This window comes from Dama dama, chromosome 24 (genome assembly GCF_033118175.1).
Source record: "Dama dama isolate Ldn47 chromosome 24, ASM3311817v1, whole genome shotgun sequence".
In the NCBI taxonomy this organism is placed as follows: Eukaryota; Metazoa; Chordata; class Mammalia; order Artiodactyla; family Cervidae; genus Dama; species Dama dama.
Window position 1 is genome coordinate 62,144,519 of NC_083704.1, and position 20,417 is coordinate 62,164,935.

Here is a 20,417-nt window from a genome sequence, read left to right on the forward strand (position 1 = left end):
CCCCAGCCCGCTTGACTGCTCCAGGGACACCCCTAGGTTCTCCATCTCCTGCGGCCCTGACAGCAGCAAATAGAGTTCATGTCGGAAGGATCCAACCAGCTCTGCCCACTGCTCCGTGTCCTCAGCCCAACCTTCGGGAGCACCTCAGGGCTCCCCAGGCACCCCCAGCCCCCTACCTGCCCCCGGCCGCCCTGAAAACCTCCTGCAGGCAGGACTGTCCCTTGTAAATGGAAACCGGACCCTGTCATCTCCCACTTAACCTCCTGGGGAGGCTCTCCCATCCTCAGGAGGAAATCCCACCTGCTTATCGGTCTCCCGCGGCCCCCGGTCCTCATCTGTCCCCACCTTCTCATCCTCCCACCCGCCCAGCCTCACCCTACTCCCCGAGCATGCGACTCCAAGGTACCACGCATCCCTTGACCCTTGTCTCCTCTCCCGCCATCTTCTGAGCCCTCGCTCATGGCCCCTCGTGCTTTTCTCAGCTTCTCTTGTCCACGCCCCTACCCCCTGTTTCTGGGACCCAGGCCTGGGCTCTGGCATTTTAGCTGGATCTTTGTTAACAAGTGAGGCGTTACGTATGGGGAAACTGAGGCTCAGGGAGACTTGCCCGAGGTCAGCAAAAGTGAGTGGCACGGTCTCCTGGGGCTGGGCTGATCCCAGTCTCACTGGCAGTCTTGGAATAGCTAGCCTGTTGGTGGCATTGTGCTAGTGCGGCATGGTGCAATAGTGGGGCTCCAGCGTAGGGAACCCCAGGACGAAGGTGGCCCTGCTGGCCAGCGGCTCCCCAGCTGCCTAGAGCTGTGGAATTGAGGGGTCTGTTGCAGGCTGAGGCGGGGGGGCGGGGGATGCCACCAGTCTGCACGTCTCCTTTATACTACCAGTATATTCCCAGCAGGAGCGGAGGCCTGGGGCAAGGAGCATTCCTGCAGAGGAGGCTCCAGTAGGAGAGGTGGCCTCGGGGGTGGCTCCAAGAAAACCCCTGGGATTGCAGTTCTAGAGGACAGGCCTGCGAGCGACCTGGGGCTCACTCTGATCGAATCTGGGGCCTGGCTCGGGAGCATCCGTCCATCCCGAACCATCACAGGGACCATGGGCAACAGGGCTGATGTTGTAAGGGGCTGGGAGCTGCACGCCGACCATCTTCCAGGGAGCGGGGCGGCTCGGGCGGCCGTGCGAGGGCCGCAGGCTGGGCAGCTTCCACGCATCGTCCTGGGGATGGGGTCTGCGATCAGGGGCCAGGCAGGCTGTTTCCTCCGAGGCCCCAGGGCTTGGTGTGTAGATGGTCACTGTCTTCCTGCGTGCCCACTCGGTCTTTGCAGGTGCCCCAATGTCTCTGCCCTAATCTCTCCTAAGGACACCGGTTGGGAGACACAGGTTGGGAGACGGCTCAGCCTAGTGGCCTCATTGTAACTTAACCCCCACTTTACAGGCCATGCCTCTAAATACAGACACGTTCTGAGGTCCTGGGGGTTCGGGCTGAGCGTATGACGTTTGGGGGACACAGCTGAGCCCTTAGCAAGCAACCAGGCAGCAGGATGGTCTGCACTTTAGGGAAAAGCATACGAGGAGTGCCGGGTGCTCAGAGGTGAGACTCCAGGTGGAAAGAGCAGCCTGGACAGTGGAGATGGCCTTGCTCTGGGTCCTGAAGGGTGGGAGGGATTTCACTGGCCAGCGAATGGGATCCCAGGCGGAGGGAACCACGGGGAAGAGACATGGGCATGTGATTGCTCAGGGGAGGGGCAGTGGGGGTCTGTGGCCTCAGGAGGCAGGGGTCAGGAGCCTCAGGTGAGACCACAGGCCAGCCATTAAGGGCCTTACGCGCCAGGCATTCTGTGACCCCCTCATCAGGTTTATCAACAGTGTGGCCTCGGGGGACCCAGGAAGGCATTCAGCCCCCACTCCAGGCCTTTCCTCTGGTTAAATAAAGCGATGACCTCCCCCTCGAATCCACCAAGATAACGAGGAGGGCACGTTCAGTTTATACCCCTTGTGAGCATTTCTCAGGCGACTTCTGTCTCCGCCTCCCAAGTCACACTTTGTCTCTCCTGAATCTTGATGACTGATTTATCCTACTGATAGATTCCCCGGAAGCACATTGTTTTGAGTTGTGTTTAATTTTACAGAGGAAAGGCATCACATAGTATGCGGTCTTTTGGAATTTACTTTTTTTTTTTTCCCCATCGCCACTAACAAAGCTCGTATGTGTCGTTCCTTGTAGCTATTTTTTTAAAAACATTTTTTATTTGGCTGCGTCGGGTCTTAGTTGCGGCACGTGGGGTTTGTGTGTGGCATCGGGATCTCTCGTTGCCGTACGTGACCTTCTGCTTGTGGTGGGCGGGCTGCAGAGTGCTAGGGCTCAGTAGCTGTGGTGTGCAGGCTTGGCTGCTCCATGGCATGTGGGATCTTAGATCCCCCCACCAGGGTTTGAACCTGCGTCCCCTGCAGTGCAAGGAGGATTCTTAACCGCTGAGCCGCCGGGGAAGTCCTCTTGTGGCCATGGTTGATTCGTGTCAGCCGTGGTGAACAGACCCCAGCTGTGCGCCCACACACTGGCTGAGGGGTGTCTGGGTTGTTACTAATAGGGCCCCTGCAGGCCTCCCTGTGCGCATGTCCCGGGGCCCCCGTGTGTCTCTGACGTCTATAGTGAGCTGCGGAATTGCTGGTGGCAGCGGGTGAGGACAGACCTGCTTTCCCCAGTGACTGCGCACGTGCTGCTCCCCCAGCCCGCAGCGTTGACCTGCGGCCTCTCCAGCACCAGGGATCGCCCAGAGGTCTTCCTTGTTGCCTGCGGGGCGATGTGAAATGCTTTCTCACCGTCATCCTGATTTGCATGTCCTTGAAGTCACCGGGTTGCAATCTCTTCCTGCATTTGCTGTCTGAGCAGGTTTAGTCTTGGGTGACTTGCCCATTCATTCTTGTCGCCCATTTTCCATCAGGTTGCACGTGGTCGTGTCGTGTCGTGGGTAGGGGGTGAGGGCTGCATCCCAGTTCCTGGGCAGGACCCCGAGGAGAGTGGGCCACCTGGGGCCTCACCCCCGCCTTTCACCTTCTCACTGACCATTGACGGGGGGTGGGCAGAGTCCAGGCAGCCCTTCCTCACCCATCACCTCACTGGTTTCTAACACCTGCGTCTCACTCAGCCCCAGGTGGAGGCTGACCATGTCACGTGGCGGCTTTGTGGCAAGACTGGGACGGGTGGCGAGTCTCCTGTAGCTGCAGAGGTTCTTCTTTGTGTGGTCCTAACAGACTGTAGGACTCTCGAGGCCGCCGAGGATCCGAGGCTGGTTGTGCCAGTGGGCTGTGGGGTGTCCAAGCGAGTGCTGGTGTCCACGTCCCGCGGCCCCCCTTGCCAGGGGGCAGGCAGCAGCACCTCCTGGAAGTAAGGCCCTGGCGCTCGGAGGGTCTGGGCCATCGGGGGCGTCCCTTCACCCTCCCAGGAGGCCCCCGTGCCTCTCTGCCATGAAGACACACTCAAGGAACTGGGGGCACTCTGGAGTTTATTCCTGGTTAACCCAGGACAAGAAGATGTGGAATAGACAGGGGAGAGGCTGTCGCTCCCGTTTCTAACCTGAGCTCGTCATTTTGATTCTACGAAGCACATTGCCCAGTCTGTCCACTTCTTCCCACCTCCACCATCATCTCCTGGTTCGAACCTCCATCTTCAGAGCACTGTCACCCAACTCCATCAGCCCCTAATACACTGCCCCCCACCCCCAACCACACAGCCCCCCGCAAAGCCTATCCTCTAGGTTGCTTGGACCACGGCATCTCCCTTTGTAAAACTCTTCCTGTTGCTCTGAGAACAAGATGCTGACCCTCCCCTGGTGCTTTGCTGACCTCTGTGACCTGCATCCTGACCCTGTCTCCCCCACGACCCTCATGCATGACAAGTCCTTCCCACCTCAGAGCCTTTGCCCCGGCTGGTCCCCAAGCTGGACGCCCTCTGCTCCTTCCACCCTCGGCTCACATGCCCGCCGCTCACCAGGACCTGCTGTGTAGTGTAGACTGCTGTCCCTAGTTGCCCCCCGCCTTCCGTGGTTTTCTTCGCATCACTTGCTATTCCAGGGCAACTCAGTTGAGGCGGGGGCCCCCCGGGGTACCGGCGCAGACCCCTGCCCCAGTTCCTTCTGGAACAGGGGTCAGAGCAGAAGGGCGACAGGGCCAAGCTGCTGAGCGGTGGTGGGGACCTTGCATAGCCCAGCGTTGTGCAGGCCTCCACCCAGATGCCACCTCCTCCAGGAGGCCTTTGACCACCTGGCCGTGACAGCCTCCCCCGCAGGTCACTCCATGCTGTTGTCTTGACAGCACTTACCACTTTCAGAAGTGACTGTGTGCTTTGGGAAGGCTGCATGTGTCTGACATCAGTCCCCGGCCGTGTGGAAGTCCATGGACCATGGACCTGTCAACCATCTTCTCTGTGTGACCCCAGGGCCTGGCACCCAGTAGGTGCTCGGGAAACACGTGGAGACATGCTTGCTTCCCAGGCAGGCCCGCTCCACTCCGCCCTCCGTGTCCAGCCGCTCTGAGCCCTCGAGGGTCTTGCTCGTCTTCAGGCCCCAGGTCTGGGTGCACCGCACACGGGGGACGCACCCTGTCCTCTTGGAGCGAATGCTTTCCGTTTCTGAGCCGAAACGCAGCCCTGATGGTTCAGTCCTGCCTGTGGTCGTTCTGACCTGTCTCAGCCCAGCTTTCTGTTAGCTCTGTCCCCACGTTTGCACTGCTTCAGGTGGAAGGAGTGTTGTCTAGGTCCCTGCCTCGGGGAGGCCGCCCCCCACCATGGCGAGACTCAGGAGGACCTGTTACTGCGTTTCTTCTGGAGAACACAGATCTCTAGCCCTCCCCACCCCCACCTGCCGCTTTGGGGTCAAAAGGAAGGCTCCCAGGATGATCAGTTTGGGAACTCAGCATGCTGTACTCCCTGCATTAGAGGCTCTGAGAAGTCCTGCAGACAAGAGAGCACCCTGAGCAGGCTTCCCTGGGCGTCCCCTCTCCCCAGACCTTGGGCTCACTGACAGTCTGCTGGAACCGCTCTTCCAAGGCACCCACCCCAGGGAACAGTGCTCTGGGGACCCTCATGGATGGGCCATGCTCATCCCAGGGCTTTCGGACTAACCAGGAGTCCACCGGAACTGTATTCACCTGCCGCCACGTCCAGCACCCTTCCCCGAGGGCACAGCAGGGTGTGTCTGACGTGGACGTGGACAGTGAGATCCATTCCACCCAGCGCCGTTCTCCAAAGTCCCTTAAATCAGCTGCAACATTCAGAATACCTGGTTCTCTATACAAGTACAGGAAAACATTCCCGTGTGCGTGTAACACATGTACCCCAGATAGAATGAAGATATGCTGTATGCAGAGTATTCACACAGTATTTTTTTCAACATTCCACATATAAGTGAGATCATATAGTGTTTGTCTTTCTCTGCCCTCGTGGTCCGTCCAGGATGTTGCAGATGGCAGGATTTCCTTCCTTTTTTGTGGCTGAATGATATTCTGTTGTATGCATACACACGTGTGTGTATATATATATTTATATATGTATATGTGTGGGCTTCCCTGGTGGCTCAGATAGTAAGGAATCTGCCTGCAGTGCAGGAGACTTGGGTTCGATCCCTGGGTTGGAAGATCCCATAGAGAAGAGAATGGCAACCCACTCCAGTATTCTTTCCTGAATTCCATGGACAGAGGAGCCTGGTGGGCTAGGTCCATGGGGTCACAAAAGAGTCAGACATAACTAAGTGACTAACACCTTCACTTCTTTTCATGTACACACACACACACACACACACACCCCTATATGTATGTATGTATTACTTTTTTATTCGTCTGTCAATAGATTCTCAGGGTATTTGCATGTTTTGGCTATTGTAAATAATGCTGTGATGAACTTGAGGGTGCAAATATTTTTGAGTTAGCACTTGCATTTTCTTTGGCTGCATACCCAGAAGTACAATTGCTATATGCTGGTTCTATTTTTAATTTTTTAGAAGCATATTTATCTCTTTATTTGGCCGTGCCTGGTCTTGGTTGTGGCATGATGCAGGGTCTCTAGTTGTGGCGTGTGAACGCTTAGTTGTGTCACATGGATCTGGTTCCCTGACCAGGGATGGAACCCAGGCCCTCTGTCTTGGGAGCACTGTGTCTCAGCCGCTGGACCACCAGGAAGTCCCTATTTTTAGTTTTCCGAGGACTCTCCACACTCTTTTTCCATAGCGGCTGCACCAGGCTACCGTCCCACCCATACAGTATGTTAACTTTACTTCTGCTTTAGGTGCATTTGGTTGAATTCATGTGAGTTAAGTGCTCGTGGATCTCCCCCGCCCTCGTGTCCACCCACTCATTCATTCATTGGCCCCACAGATATTTACTGGAATCTTCTGTGTGATAAGCGGCTGATGAACTGGCCACCGGGCCTGCCCTCCGGGTGCCCACCGTCTGCTGGGAACAGACAGCGAAGTCGGGGCTGAAGTGTGCCCTGGGAGTCTGCTAGAAGAGGGCTGGGCACCAGGCGGATGGCACTGGGCTGCCGCATGGAAGGCTGCCCGCTGGGTCACCTAAAATGGGCTGCCGCAACCCGGGAGAGGAAGGGCGTGGTGGGGAGGGGCAGTCACAGGAGGCCTGCAGGTGTGACCCTGGCCAGAGTGGAGCAGGTGGGGGGGGGGGGGGCAGAGTGACCTGGGCACCGGCTGGATGCTGGGGGGCGGGCGGGGGACAGAAAGGGGCTGGAGACAGGGGTGGGGAAGGATCCTTCCCACAGGGTCTGCCAGGGGATGGGGGTGGGGAGAGCTCTCCGAAGCCCCTCTCTCTCCCCTGTGTCCGGGGAAGAGACAGGATGTGGGAATGATCAGATTCTTAGCACATATAGAAATCTGCTAGGAGTCCAGCATTATCATCAACAGAGAAACGGTGATTTCCTGACATGCGCTCCTGGGGACGGCTGCATTCTTTTTCAAATACTCACGACCTCCTGTTTGGTACGCCCCTGCGGAATTTTTCCAGGGAAGGGCACTGGTGACCTAGGACTCAGGCGCTGGGGGCCACCCTCCTCTGCCTACCAGCCGGGCAACGTGGATGCGTTTCTGGGCTTCTGCTCCCGACCCGCTTCACTGCGTCTTCTCCCGAGTGGTCTAGAGCAGCTCGCCCCTCTCCCCTAGGTGACCCGCTGGGCCCAGGGTCCCAGTCTGGGAATGCGCATGCCTTGCACAATGGCTCCATCTTTCCCCCCATCTGGGCGGGTGGATGGAGCCCATGTCTGGTGAGCGGATGACCGCTTGGAGGGGTGATTTGAAGACCTTTCCAGAGTGACACAGAAGCAAGGGGTGGGCCAGCTCCACTTTCTCTCTGCCATTTCTTAACAATACACCATCTTGCCAGAGCAAAAGACCTATTCTTTCCCTATTCTTGTTTAGAACGCAGCTAACAAAGGACTTTTTGTCTCGTGTGCATTTTTTTTTTTTTTGCAAGCCTCAGTTCATCCTGGGTTTTAGCTCTCCTGACACTATTCTTTGAGATGACTCTTTTGTTAAAATGTTCTCTTGCCAGCTTTCCTCTGGTCGACAGACACACTCTCACACTCTCACACGCCTTTACACGCATGCTCATTCATTCAGCTGCCGAGGCGTCGCAGATGAGTAATCTGGGTCCTCTCTGTTGAACTCATCTTTGAATTCAACCCAGAATAAGGATGGTGAAGGTGCTGAGCCACAAGCCACGGAGGGGATGTCAGGAAGGCCCCTCAGAGGGGACCCCGAGCTGCGCCTTGAGGGAGATGGTAACCACTAACCCTCCTAGGAAGAGCCACTGCTTACCCACCCCTTCCAGGCATGCTCTTGGCTTGGTGGCTGGTGCCTTGGCTTGTTTCATCTTCCTAACACCCTTAAGAGCCAGGTGCTTTATTATTCCCATTTCACAGAGGAGGAAACTGAGGCCTTGAGAGTTGAGACAACTCACCCCAGGCCCCACCCCCGGGAAGTGGAGCTGGGATGTCAACCCAGCTGGATCGGCACTTCCCTGCCCCAGACCCTGCTCTGAGACCACTGGGCGACAAGGCCTGTCACCAGCTCGGTGGGAGAGGAAGGGTATTTGCAGGCTGAAGGCAGAAAGGCTTGGAGGAAGGAAGGAATGCCGTGAGCATTTCTTTTTTTTTTTGTAAATGTATTTACAGTTAAATCACAGGAAAATACAGTACGCATGTGTGTGTTAACTGCTCTGTCGTATCTGACTCTGTGCGACCCCATAGCCCGCCAGGCTCCTCTATCTATGGGATTCTCCAGGCAAGAATACTGGAGTGGGTTGTCAATTCCTTCTCCAGGGGATCTTCCTGACCCAGGAATTCCTACAATGCAGGCAGATTCTTTACCATCTGAGCCAGTATCAATCAATCGTATGGCTATTTCGAATTAGATTCTGATATACCTATGGGCCAAATTACTGCAGTGAACAAGTATTAAAAAAAAAAAAAAAAACCAACTCAGGTGTTTGAATAATCTTCTGCAGGTTTGTTGTTGACCCTTGATGAGCGGCAGCAGTGCGCTGCAGCCTTGCTCACTGGGAGGAGATGCTTGGTTGCAATGGAGGCAGGAGAGAAGGGCAGAGGCTGGGGGCCAGAGGTCAGCTCTGAGGGCCCGTCCCGTCAGCCGGGTTCAGCCAAGACACGTGCCCCTGAAACCCCCACTCTTCCGTTCATCCAGAGGCCCCCCAGTTCCTCGGCTCGGAGACAGCCAGGTGTGGCCTTCTGAGCCCACAGAGGGCTGTGAGCGCCATGCCACGGGCTGGCAGAGGCCACCTTTTTCCATCTGTTTTTCCAAATCATCATATATTTCCGCCGGTGTCACTGCAGATTGCTCATTCTCTGACCCATCGGCTTTAAATAGCAAAAGAGAGAAAAAAAAAAAAAATACAGTGCACTTTGTGGTTTCCAGTAAGATACCGTAAATACACCCAGATAATATTCCGGTGCAAACCATTTGCAGCGGCTGCGCAGGGCGGTGGAATGGAATCTTTCGGGCAGGCTTGGACACCAGTTCATTTCCTCTGTCCCCGCCGGGATCATTACGGAGCTGGAATGCAGGGAGGGCGTCAGGTGGGCTCCCCGGGTTCATCTCCCTGATAACTCCAGTCTTTATGAAGAAACTCCCAGGGAACTGGGCCTCTCTGAACACAGAGTTTTCGTTTCATCTTCAGGGCAGCTGGGTTGTGTCCTCTGGGCGGTTCCCACTTCCCAGGTGGGGAGGCTGAGGCTGGGGAGCTGGAGTCCCTGCTTAGGGTCACCCCACTGAGTAGGGAGCAGCTAGGAGGGACGAAGACGCTCCATCATGGCCAAGTTTGGAGCTGAGGCCACCTGGGCTTCTGGCTGGAAAATTACCTGGAGATGCAGGTGGCCTAGTGGAGGAGCCAGAGGTGGAGGTGAGGGCGGGATTCCTGCTCGTAGCCAGGAGACCCTGGCTCTAACCCTCAGGTCTCACTGAGTCACTGGTGACCTGGGCAAGTCTCCCGGCCTCTGTGAAGCTCTGGCTCCAGGAGGAACCCTGGGCTTTATGTCTGTGGCACGGGGTACTTTTCTCTGGTTCTGAAGACAGAGGGCCCTCTGCCCAGGCCGGGCGGCAGGGCTGGCAGGACCTCCTCCCCTGCCTGCTCCCACCACTGCCCATGCCAGGGCAGGGCCACCTGACCCTGGTGGCCGGGAGCCTTCTCTCCCTGGGCAGAAGCCCCGCCCCAGAGCTCCCTGCCCCTGTCACCTTCCTGTCCTACACTTTGCAGGGTCCTGGCCTGCCACTGAGTGATGCGATCTTGCTGTCTGTCCCCCAGAAGGCGAGGCCAGGCCTGGATCCCTCCTCTCAGGGTCCTCAGCCCCTGCATAGTAAAACCCCCACCCAGGAGGTGCTCAGGAAATAGCTGTGGAGTGAAGGAACAGGGCCCTTGGCTTGGTCGGGGGGCGGAGGAGAGGCAGGGCAGATGGAGGCTCTTCCTCTGCTCAGGGACCAGAGGGAGAGGGGGGTGGTCGAGGTGAGAGGGGGCCGAGTCTGCCCCTGGTGGGGATGGTTAGCGATGGCCAAGCCCACTGGCCCCACGAGGAAGAATCTGGAAGGAGCCTGGCTGGGGGTCGGTAGGACTGGAGTGGGTGTCCTGACCTTAAGGCAGGAGAGAGGGTCAGACTCTGGGGCCAGGCTGACCAGGTTTGGGTCCTCGTCAGAGCACACCACCTCTCTGGGCCTCAGTGTTCACATCTGTAAAATGGACATAACAACACTGCACACCTCATGCAGTTCTTGCCAGAATGAGGCGAGTTGATCTATATTGAGTGTTTAGGAAAGAGCCTGGTGGACAGTTAGCATTTCATGACTTTGCTTTTCTTCTTATGAAGTGGGTGCTATTGGGTCACCACCTCATCCTGTTTCTGCAGCAGTAAAGCAGACCCCCAAGGACCCCTCCCAGACGTCCAGTGAGACACACCTACGCAGCTTCAGGAAACCTCCCCACAGGAGGGCCTTCCCCAGGCTCAGAGAGGGGTGGTCCTGGGAGTACGCACGTGGTTGGGGTCGGGGGAGTCCTTCGAGGCTGTCTGTGACCTCCAGGTTGGCATCCTGGCTGCCCCTGGGCAAGTCCGCTCCCCGAGCCCCAGTTACCCACAGACACAATAAGGAACTGCTGTTCGCCTGGGGTGGGCGGAGGGCGTGTGGGCAGGAGGCATTTAAGGTGGCCTCTTACGTGGAGAGTCTGAGGTTTTAAGATTTGGGGATCCTTGTCTACCTTCTTTCTGCCGTCAACCCTGTTCTCAGCATCCTGTCCCATTTGAATGGGTCTTGTCAGTGACTTATTGATGTTTTAACCGATAACCACTGAATGGCAGAAATAAAGGCATTTTGATCGGGGTCGATGCCTTATGCCAAAGGAATCTCAACCGTGGGCTTTCCCATGCGGTGAAGAGCCAGGAAGGGAGGTGGGGGCCGGGGCTGGGGGAGGACCCTGCTGACCGGCCAGGGCCCGGAATCGCAGTCCAGGCTAGTTTGCTTCTCAGAGCCTCGGTCTCCTCCTCCTCGGTAACATTGTGGAGAATGGTGGCCGCCCGCAGGGCCATTGGGAAACAGCCTCAAGTGTGGGTCTGGAGCAGAGCAGGTGCTTCACCAAGGTCCCTTTCCTTCTAGCCTCTCCCTGCATCCCCAAAAGCCCCCAAACCCCAGGCCTCGGGCAGACTCTGTTCCGAAGCCCTGAGTGGGGGGATGGGGAGGTTGTGCCAAACAGGTGCGGCCCATCCCTGCCCTGCACCTGCCGGGTCAGAGCTTCTCTGGACCCCGGTCAGCTGGGTTCCCCACCCACAGCTGAGCAGACCTCTTCCCCAAAGCGCCAAGCCGGTAAAAAGCACGCAACGAAGCTTCTTCAGCTTTTGGCCACTGTTGGGAGCCTGCCTTCATTCATTCATTAAACAGATGACATACTGAGCACCCATTCAACGGCAGCCCCTCAGGATATGACACGGTGCTGCCTTGCAGGGGGTGAAGCTCAGAGACAGCAGGAGTGGTCGGTGCAGTGTGAGCAACAGCCAGCAGACAAATCTAACACGGCAGGAGGGCAATGGAGAACGCCAAGGCGGGGAAGTTTCTCTCCCTTCCTCCCGGGAGGCCTGGGATTCCATCTGTTACAATTATCATAATACTCACCCCCGCTTATTCACACGCTGGCCACGGGCCAGGTGGGTGGGTGAGACTCACAGATACGGACAGAGAGGTTCAGAGAGGCTCAGTGACTTGCCCAGGGTCACCCAGCTTCTGGCAGGGTGGAGTTGCTCGTTCATTCATCCCTCCCTCACACGCTGTCGTGGGGGCTGTCAACAGTGGGAGCCAGACAGGCAGGTAACCCTGAGCCTGGCCGGGCAGCCGGATGCTGGGTCATTCCCACACACTGGCCTCCACATGGGGCAGCCGTGTCCTTCAGCCCCGGTGGTCCAGTGGCTAAGACTCTGTCCTCCCAGTGCCAGGAGGCCCGGGTTCTATCCCTGGTCGGAGAACTAAGAGCCCACAGCAGCTAAGAGCTCACATGCCACAGCTAAAGTTTCCGCGTGCTTCAGCTGAAAGCCAGCGCAGCCCAACACGTATATTCTTTTAAGAAAGATGTTTAATAACAGTCACAGCGGCAGTGTCAACTGTGTCCGGAACAGTCACCCCATGCCGGGCGCAGTGAGTCAGCCCTGCGCCAGCCCATGACTCATAGATGCTGTTACACCCATCTCAGAGAGGGAGCAATAGAGGCCTCGACAGGTATATAGGCTTGACAGGAGTTACACGCCAGCCCCCTGCCCAGGGCAGCTTCCCTGGTGGTCAGTGAGGAGGGGGAAATAGGGGGACTGGGCAGTCCTAGTCTCACACTGATGGGCAAGGTCTAGGTCAAGGTCAATGGCAGGAATCAGCAGCGGCCCTTCCACATCTGGACTTGAGCATCCAGTACCTGGGTCTTGGGAGCTTGGAAGCTAAGAGTAATGGTCCCTTTGTTTCCTGGGGGCCATGGGTGCAGAGGTGAGGCCCAGCTTGGGGGCGGGGAGTGGGGGGAAGGCCATGGCCCGTGATAGACTTCACCTTGGTCAGGGCGTGACCTTGAACTCAGGGGAGCTGTGTGTGTGCAGGGGTAGTCGCCCTTCTCCCACCCATCCGGGATATGCTGGGGGGATCCCGGTGGGAACGGAAGCCATCCGCATCGCTCCTGCGTTTGGGTAGGTGTCCTCCCTGAGCTTCTGGGTTGCCACATGTTGCAGAGGAGCCTCAGAGGCCCGGGGACCCCGAGTGGGAGAGCCCTGCCCCCAGTCCCCGGCCCCGCCCACGGAGTGGGACAACCCCGCCCCCTGTCCCCAGCCCCGCCCCACCCCAGGGAGGAACCTGGGGGGCAGGGCAAGTCTCAAGTGGCAGGCCAGGCCCCCCTCAATTTGCTGCTCTGCTCTGGGGCTGATAAAGGAGACACAGTGTCCGTTCACCTGCCGAGGCCGCCAGCCGGGCCTGTGCCCTTTGCGGTCATTGGATCACTGGGGACAGCTCCCGGTCTGCACAGCTCAGCGCTGCCACCCCACCAGTTCAGTGGCCTGAGCGAGCCAGACTTTTCTCTCGGCCCCGGTTTCTTCAACAACTGGACTCCTCCTCCTTACCTCACAACTTTCTCCTAAGGGACTGTGAACTACTATCATCAGTAGGAATTGTAATCAATCTGATACCCGGGGTCACTTTCTCACCCGGGGCTTCCTGGTGGCTCAGATGGTAAAGGGTCTGCCTGCAATGCAGGAGAGCTGGGTTTGATCCCTGGGTTGGGACGATCCCCTGGAGAAGGAAATGGCAACCCACTGCAGTATTCTTGCCTGGAGAATCCCATGGACGGAGGAGTCTGGCGGGCTACAGTCCATGGGGTCGCAAAGAGTCAAATGCAACTAACACACTCCTTCTCACGCCAGGCTCTTTGCTAAATTCTTTGTTAATTCTAGCAAGTCCTCTCAACCTCCCTGACAAAGTGGGTGGTCCTTCTCCTGTTTTGTAGCGGAGGCACTGGAGCACAGAGCAGTTAGGTGACCCGGCTGAGGTCACACAGCTCGAAAGTGGTGGAACAGGGCTTTCCTCCCCGTCTTACTCTCTGTGTTTCCTCCACCTGGTGATTCTCTGCTGTCTGTGCGGCTCTGACCTCACTGTTGTCTGTCTGCTCCCATGTGCTGTTTCCTTCTGGGTCTGATGCTCGGTAGTGTGAGCTGGAGCTTAAGCCTCAGGGTAAGGATGAGCTTGTTCGCATCGCGGGCACTCCGTGGCCAAGCTGGGGTTTGGACTCGGGCGTTTGGGCTCTGAGCCCCTGTGTGAGCAGGGCTGTCGTGGAATGCCAGGGTCCGGCCGTGGCACAGTGAAGCAGTGGGTCTGGCAGGTGGACAGGCCTGCGTATCTGCAGGGTTGGGGGAGCGGGGGCTGGCGGGGGAAGGTGGCTGGGGGGCAGGGTGCTCATGTCCTGGCAGCCTGGGTGGGGGGCATGAGAAAAGGTCTCCCAGAGTCAGGTGACAGTGACCTGGGGCTTGAAGCATCTTGGGGGTCGCTGCTTCCTCCACCTCCCCGGCCCCTGCTTCAGCTACCATCATCCCCACCCCGGTTCCTGAAATGCTTCTCCGCCCCCAGGGGGCTCTTCCTCCAGGGGGCTCCCCTGACCCCCACCCACCCTGGCTCTGAGCGCCCACACCACACGGGGGCCTGGGTTCCTCTCCTTCCCGGGCAGTTGGTGTTGCTCTCAGACCCAGAGGGGCCGGGAGGCTGGGTCCCCAGCCCGAGTGCTCCCCCGCTGGGTTCTGTCTCCTGCCCCCCAGCTACGCAGGACCCTCGTGCCCCGCTGATCACCCCAGCGCCCTCCTGCTGGGCCCACGTACCTCCTTCCACGGGGCCTCCAGCTGCCCTCCCGGCCAGGCCCCGTCTCCACGTAGCTGGGAAAGCGTGTGGGGAAGCGGCCCCTCAGCGCTGGGTCTCGGCCTCCCCCCTGTAAGGTGGGGACCCCGCCACAGTGCCTTCCTCATGGGGACCCCAGGGAATAAGAGGTCAGAGTTTATACCAGTGTCTGATGGTGGAGCACACCTGCTCCGAGATTGATTCAAGCCTGTGAAAGTGAACGGAGAGTGAGGACTCGATGCCACTGTGAGTGGGGTCCCCAGGACCCTGCTTCCCGAGGCCGGCCTGTCCTCCCGTCCCTGCGGGCGGTCCCTCTCCCCTCCCCCAGCCCTGATGGCCACGTCAGACGGAGGCTGAGGACGCAGGTCCCGGCCTTGTCTGCACATGCTCACAGTCTCGTGGGGCGGACCTCTGAACCACAGGTGACCCGGGCGCAGCGGGAGCAAGACTCAGGAGTGCTGCGGGCAGGTGGGTGCCCAGAGCTGCAGACAGACGCTAATCTCTCTCTTTCTCTCTCTTTTTTGAATCCTTAGATTACTTACTTATTGACTGAAGAGTTGCTTTTATTATATTTGGTAGAGTTCTACTTAGATATTATTGTTCAAAAAATAACAATAAAATATGTATTAAAGTGTAGGTATAAATTTGCACACCACGTTTTATAGAAGGTCCTTTCATCAGTTACCTGAAGGCTCCGCGTGGCGTCGAGTCCTCACTCTCCATTCACTTTCACAGGCTTGAATCAACCTCGTAGCAGGTGTTTTCCACCACCAGACACTGGTAATAAACCCTGATCTCTTATTCCCTGGGGTCCCCACGAGAAAGGCACTGTGGCTGGGTCCCCACTTTACGGTGGGGAGGCCGAGACCCAGGGAAGGGGTGGCGGCGGCTGAAAGTAACAGAGCAGAGACTGATGTTCTGGGGTTTCGGCCCAAGCCTGTGGCTCCAGAGCCTCTGCGCACTGCGGGTGCTCAAAGTGCTGCCTGACGGTCACCAGGTCCTCTGTGTGTATGTGTATGCGTGTGCGTGTGTGCACGCCGTGCATGCAGCCACGTCAGCGTGGAGAGTGGGTGGTAATCGGTATGGTGGGGGTCCCTCCTCTAATGTCACAGGGGCCAGGCAAGCAGGTGCCCCCCCTCCTCCGCTGCCCCTGCCGGCTCCCGAGGGTGTTCAGTGACTGGGGATTGAATGGGGGTGCAAGTGATGGGGGGCCCTGGGGGCGAGTGCCGGGCGCTGTGTTGGTCTTGGCGGACCCCAGCAGGGCTCAGCCTCCCTCCTCACCCCGGACGCCCAGACCCGAGCCCAGTGTTTCTGCTCTTGTCCCCGCAGGGAGCCGGGAGGCCGCCTTCACCTACGCCATCATTGCCGCGGGTGTGGCCCACGCCATCACGGCGGCCTGCACCCAGGGCAACCTGAGCGACTGCGGCTGCGACAAGGAGAAGCAGGGCCAGTACCACCGGGACGAGGGCTGGAAGTGGGGCGGCTGCTCTGCCGACATCCGCTACGGCATCGGCTTCGCCAAGGTCTTTGTGGATGCCCGGGAGATCAAGCAGAATGCCCGGACTCTCATGAACTTACACAACAACGAGGCAGGCCGAAAGGTAGGCAGCCGGGGAGGGGAGCCGGGCGGCTCTGGCTTCTTTGTTAACGTCTGGGGCTGGGGGTCGGGCGGTGGGCCGTGGGGCTCTGCCCTCAGCCTCGTTCAGCTGGAGTCCACGGTTGATCTGCTGCCGGTTGGGGTTCTGTGTGGTATGACGCTTATCAGTGAACGGCAAGGCTGAGTAATTGTGTCCCTGTTAGAACACTGTAACTCAGCAAGATGGGACGAGGGGCGGATGTGAACTCTCATCCTGGGATCCACAAAATCAGCTGTAAAAACTCAGATTGTGGGGTGGGGGCGGTTCGGGAGTCAAGGTGAGTTCAGTAGAAGTCATTCCCATGGGGTAGTTGCCGGGGCTGGTAATGAATCCTTGGTCCGCTTAACCAAGATCTGGAGCTTACAATGATGGAAGCGACCACTCCCTCTTCACTGCCTCCTCACGTCCTCCAAGAGTCTGGGCTCAGCTTGGAAGACAGTCTGCAGTGTCCCAGGGTAGCCACCTCCTCTGGTTTTAGACTCAGATTTTCATGCACAAGCACTTCATTTTTTCCCTGTTGGTTTTTAAAACTGGTCGTTACCAATGACTCTTGAAAAATGTGCAAGAGGGCAAAGAGAAAGAAGGTTACTCCAGGGGCTCAATCACATGTCCTGGCGAGGGGGCCTGGCGCTGCCTGTTTGGCTTGCCTTGGTTTGCTCGGGCGTGTCTAGGGGCAAGTGGTCTTCTCCCTCCCTCCTCACGGCGTCCCTGTGAACGGCAGCGCTGTTACCCCATTTTGCAGATGAGGAGATTGAGGCACACAGGGGTTGACTGACGGGCTCTTCAGGGTCAAAGCCAGAATGTGAAGCCTGGGGTCTGGACAGCGTGGGCTGGCAGTGGGCCCCTGTGTTCTGATCATGGCCCTTGCCGCTCTCTTCCTCCCGGGAAGGAAGCAGAGCTGGCGGGAGTGTCCTCAGTCCAGGGCGAGGAGGGGCGGGGAGGGGGCAGGGGAGCCCTTCCCAGGCCCTGGCAACGCGGCTGGCCCTCAGCACAGGGTGGGTGTGACCGCAGATGGTGCGTACGTGTGGCATAGGAGGGATCTGTCTGGTACCGACGTTGGGGCTGGCCTGTCCGTCTCAGAGGGGAGCCGGGCTCCCTGCAGGCGGATAAGGAAGAGGTACCAGCGGCCCTCTGTCCCTCCCGCTGCAGTCTTCGGCCACGTCCGCTGTGTCCGAGCCTCCCGGCTGGCCATGGTGAGTCACAGGGGCAGGCGCTCGGCTGGTCTGTCCCTGGTGATGCTGGTGGGGTGGGGGGGTTAGACTGAAGGCCCTGCTGGTCCAGCCCTGTGCCGGGAGCGCCTGCCCAGGGCAGTCTGTCCCTCCCGCTTGCTACAGTCGGAGCACTTCTTAGGACTGAGATCGCAGGTCACAGGCTCCCTCCTAACCTTGAAGCTCTCATCCCTAGCGGGGTGGACAGGAGAAGGCAAAGTGGCTTCCCTCCACCCCCGTTTCCTCCCACGCGGCTACCTGGTCTGGCCAGGGTGAGGGCGAAAGGAGAGAGCGCCTTGCCTGGCGGAAGGCAGGGGGAGACGGTTCCCTGAGCCTCCAGCTCGAGCAGGCCAGACGGCCGTGCGTGCTCTTCAGAGCAGCTCTGGGGTGAGGCAGCGGACAGGAGCTGTCCGACATCGTGAGATCAACCTCAGGGGGCTCCCTGGAATAGGTGGACCCCAGGAAGTGAGTGAGGTTGGGCTCAGCCTAGAAGAGAGATGGAGGCAAGCCAGGTCTCGTGTGGAGAGGTCATGGTCAGAGGCCCAGAGGAGGGGGCTTGGGTTCTGCTCAGGGGCCCAGTCTGGCTAGTCAGTGGGTCCCTGAGGGGGTAACAGCGGCTGGGAGGGTGCGTGGTTGCCTTGCAGGCCGGGAGGTGAGAGCGGTGGGTTTCCTCCCGGAGCTGCTCTGCCCTTGCTGGCCAGCTCCGCTGTGCCCCCTTTCAGCCTGTTCCCAGCTGTTTCCCACGCGGTGCCTTGTCCCGGGGCCTCCTCCCCTCCCAGGTCCCAGGCTTGACGAGGACAGAGACCTCGCGTGTCACGTTTGCAGCTGCACCCCAGGGCCTGGTGGACAGGGGCGCTCTGTGTCCCTGTGGCGTGAAGGGGTGGGTCCCCGACGGCCCCTGGGGAGCCCCTGATGGTTATGGAGCAGGGGAGGATGGAATCCCAGAGACAAGGCCTTGGCTGGGGTCAGGAGGGGGATCTGAGCATCTCGGCAGAGTGCAGGTTGGGCCTAACTTGACGCTTCTGAGCAGAAATGGTTGTCCCAGCTCAGGGGTGCCCCCTGCAGCCCCACATTCATCCCCCGCCACCACCCAGCTCCACTCTGGTTTGAGGGGACACTTGAGGGTGGCTTCCTGGATGGCCATTCAGCCAGACGCTGTATTTCCCAGAGCCAAGAGGTAGAACCTGGGACTCCCCAGGGTACCCTGATTAACCACCAGTGCAGCCGCTTTATGGTTCGGGGGTGCAAGCAGAGGCCAGGAGCGGGTCCTGACTGGCCTTCAGCTACCCAGGGCAGTGGCCAGGCCCCTCAGTCAGACCATGGCAGGCTGGGGGTCTCCCTGCCCGCACCTCACCCCAGAACCGAGGCACCCCAAGTGCCCGGACCCAGATCCCAGCGGCCAGGAGCAGGGCCTCACCCCAGGCAGCCGAGACTCAGTATGTATCAGCCTGGAGTCCGCCCCTCTGGGGGCCTCGCTTTCCTCATCTGTCCAATGGCACAATGAGCCTCTGTTTGTTCTGGGGCCTGGCAGGGGCACAGTTGGGGGGCCCCCAGGACCCTGCAGACGTGGGACCCCGTGCCAGAAACTGTGCCCACCCCAGGCTTCCGTGGGCCCCAGGTGCAGTGGAGCTGGAGGTCTTGGTGAGCTGGAAGTCCTGCTGAGCGTCTTGGAAGGAAGCACAGATGTGTTTATCACCGGCTCCCTCCCCCTGCTGAGAGGAGACAAGACTCAACCTGACCACGGGGCTCTGGGCTTGCCGGCAGCCGGTGCGAGAGAAAAGGGGGGAGAGGGACGGGGTGTGCGTCCCGGGGGCCGGGGCGGTGGCAGACCCCACGAGGGGTGGCGCGGGGGGCTGCAGGGGCGCCCCTGACCCAGCTGACTGATGAGGAAGAACGCGCAGGGAGCACCCTGTCCCCAGCTTGGTCCGGGGGGCGCTGAGCCAGGCTTCCACCTGCAGATGTGTCCGAGGGGCTGCAGGGGGGTGGGTGGCGGCACCTCTGCACCCGTGTCCCGCTGTCTCGCGTAATCGTGTGGTCAGCAGTGTCAAATCAGAGGGGCCAGGTTAGAAGACAGAGCCAGCAGATCCTCTGGAGATGTGATGCTCTGATCAGAGTTACTATTGGGATTTTGTTGTTGTTCAGTTCCCAAGTCGTGTCCGAATCTCTGCGACCCACAGACTGCAGCACGCCAGGCCTCCCTGTCCTTCACCATCTCCCGGAGTTTACTCAAACTCATGTCCATCAAGTCGGTGATGCCATCCAACGGTCTCATCCTCTGTCGTCCCCTGCTCCTCCTGCCTTCAATCTTTCCCAGCACCAGGTCACCATATTTTGGAATTTTAGGGTCACCGTATTTTGGGGTTGAAATCACAGACTTGGGGTTGGGGCTGTAGAATGTTAATGTTTACACCCTCACACTTTGGGTTTGAAATCAAGGTCTTTGGGAGGGAGAGAGGCATCCGAAGCAGTGGGTTGGAATCTCTGGATGGTGTTGGGATCTTTGTGGCTTTGCGTCGTCTCTTTCCCACCTTTTGGGCAGTGAGGGGATGAGCTCAGCACTCTTTTTGCCCTCAAGGTGCCCAGTCTAGTGAGAGAGGCGGGCAGAGGAGCAAAAATGATGGTTCGGGACGGAACGGTCAGGAGACGCGGCTGCTCAGGGGGCTCATGAGGGCTCAGAGGCGGGAGCAGCTTCTTCTCGGAGAAGTCCGGACACCCCTGGGGCAAAGAGGAGGGACCCTGGAGCAGGGCTTTAAAGGATACGGAGGAGTCCTCCACGTGGACAAGGCAGGCGGGAGGGAGGGAGTTCAGGGAGAAGTCACGGCCTCTGGAAAAGCATGGTGTTGGTTGCCCAGTCGTGTCCAACTCTGCAACCCCATGGACTGTAACCTCCCAGGCTCCTCTGTCCGTGGGCTTCTCCAGGCAAGAATATGGGAGTGGGTTGCTGTGCCCTTCTCCAGGGGATCTCCCCGACCCAGGGATTGAACCCGGGTCTCCTGAGTTGCAGGCAGATTCTTTACTGTCCGAGCCGCCAGGAAAGCTCTACAGGGGCATGAAGTCCTCCAAAAGCATGGGCCCATGGGGGCAGACTGCATACACATGGGGAGAGGGGCCCGTGGGTGACGGGGCTACAGAGGGGGCTGGGGTCAAGTGCAGGCCCAGGAGAAAGCGTCCCCCTTGGGCTG

At 58.8% G+C, this 20,417-nt stretch overlaps 1 protein-coding gene across 1 annotated transcript in view; it reads left to right on the forward strand.

Annotated features, from left to right (window-relative positions):
- Positions 1 to 20,417, forward strand: part of WNT7A (Wnt family member 7A) — a 64,851-nt gene that overhangs the window by 6,382 nt on the left and 38,052 nt on the right. Inside the window, exon 3 of the mRNA XM_061127602.1 lies at positions 15,720 to 15,991. Within this exon, the coding sequence (XP_060983585.1) occupies positions 15,720 to 15,991 (272 nt within the window). The remainder of the gene's footprint in view (positions 1 to 15,719; positions 15,992 to 20,417) is intronic.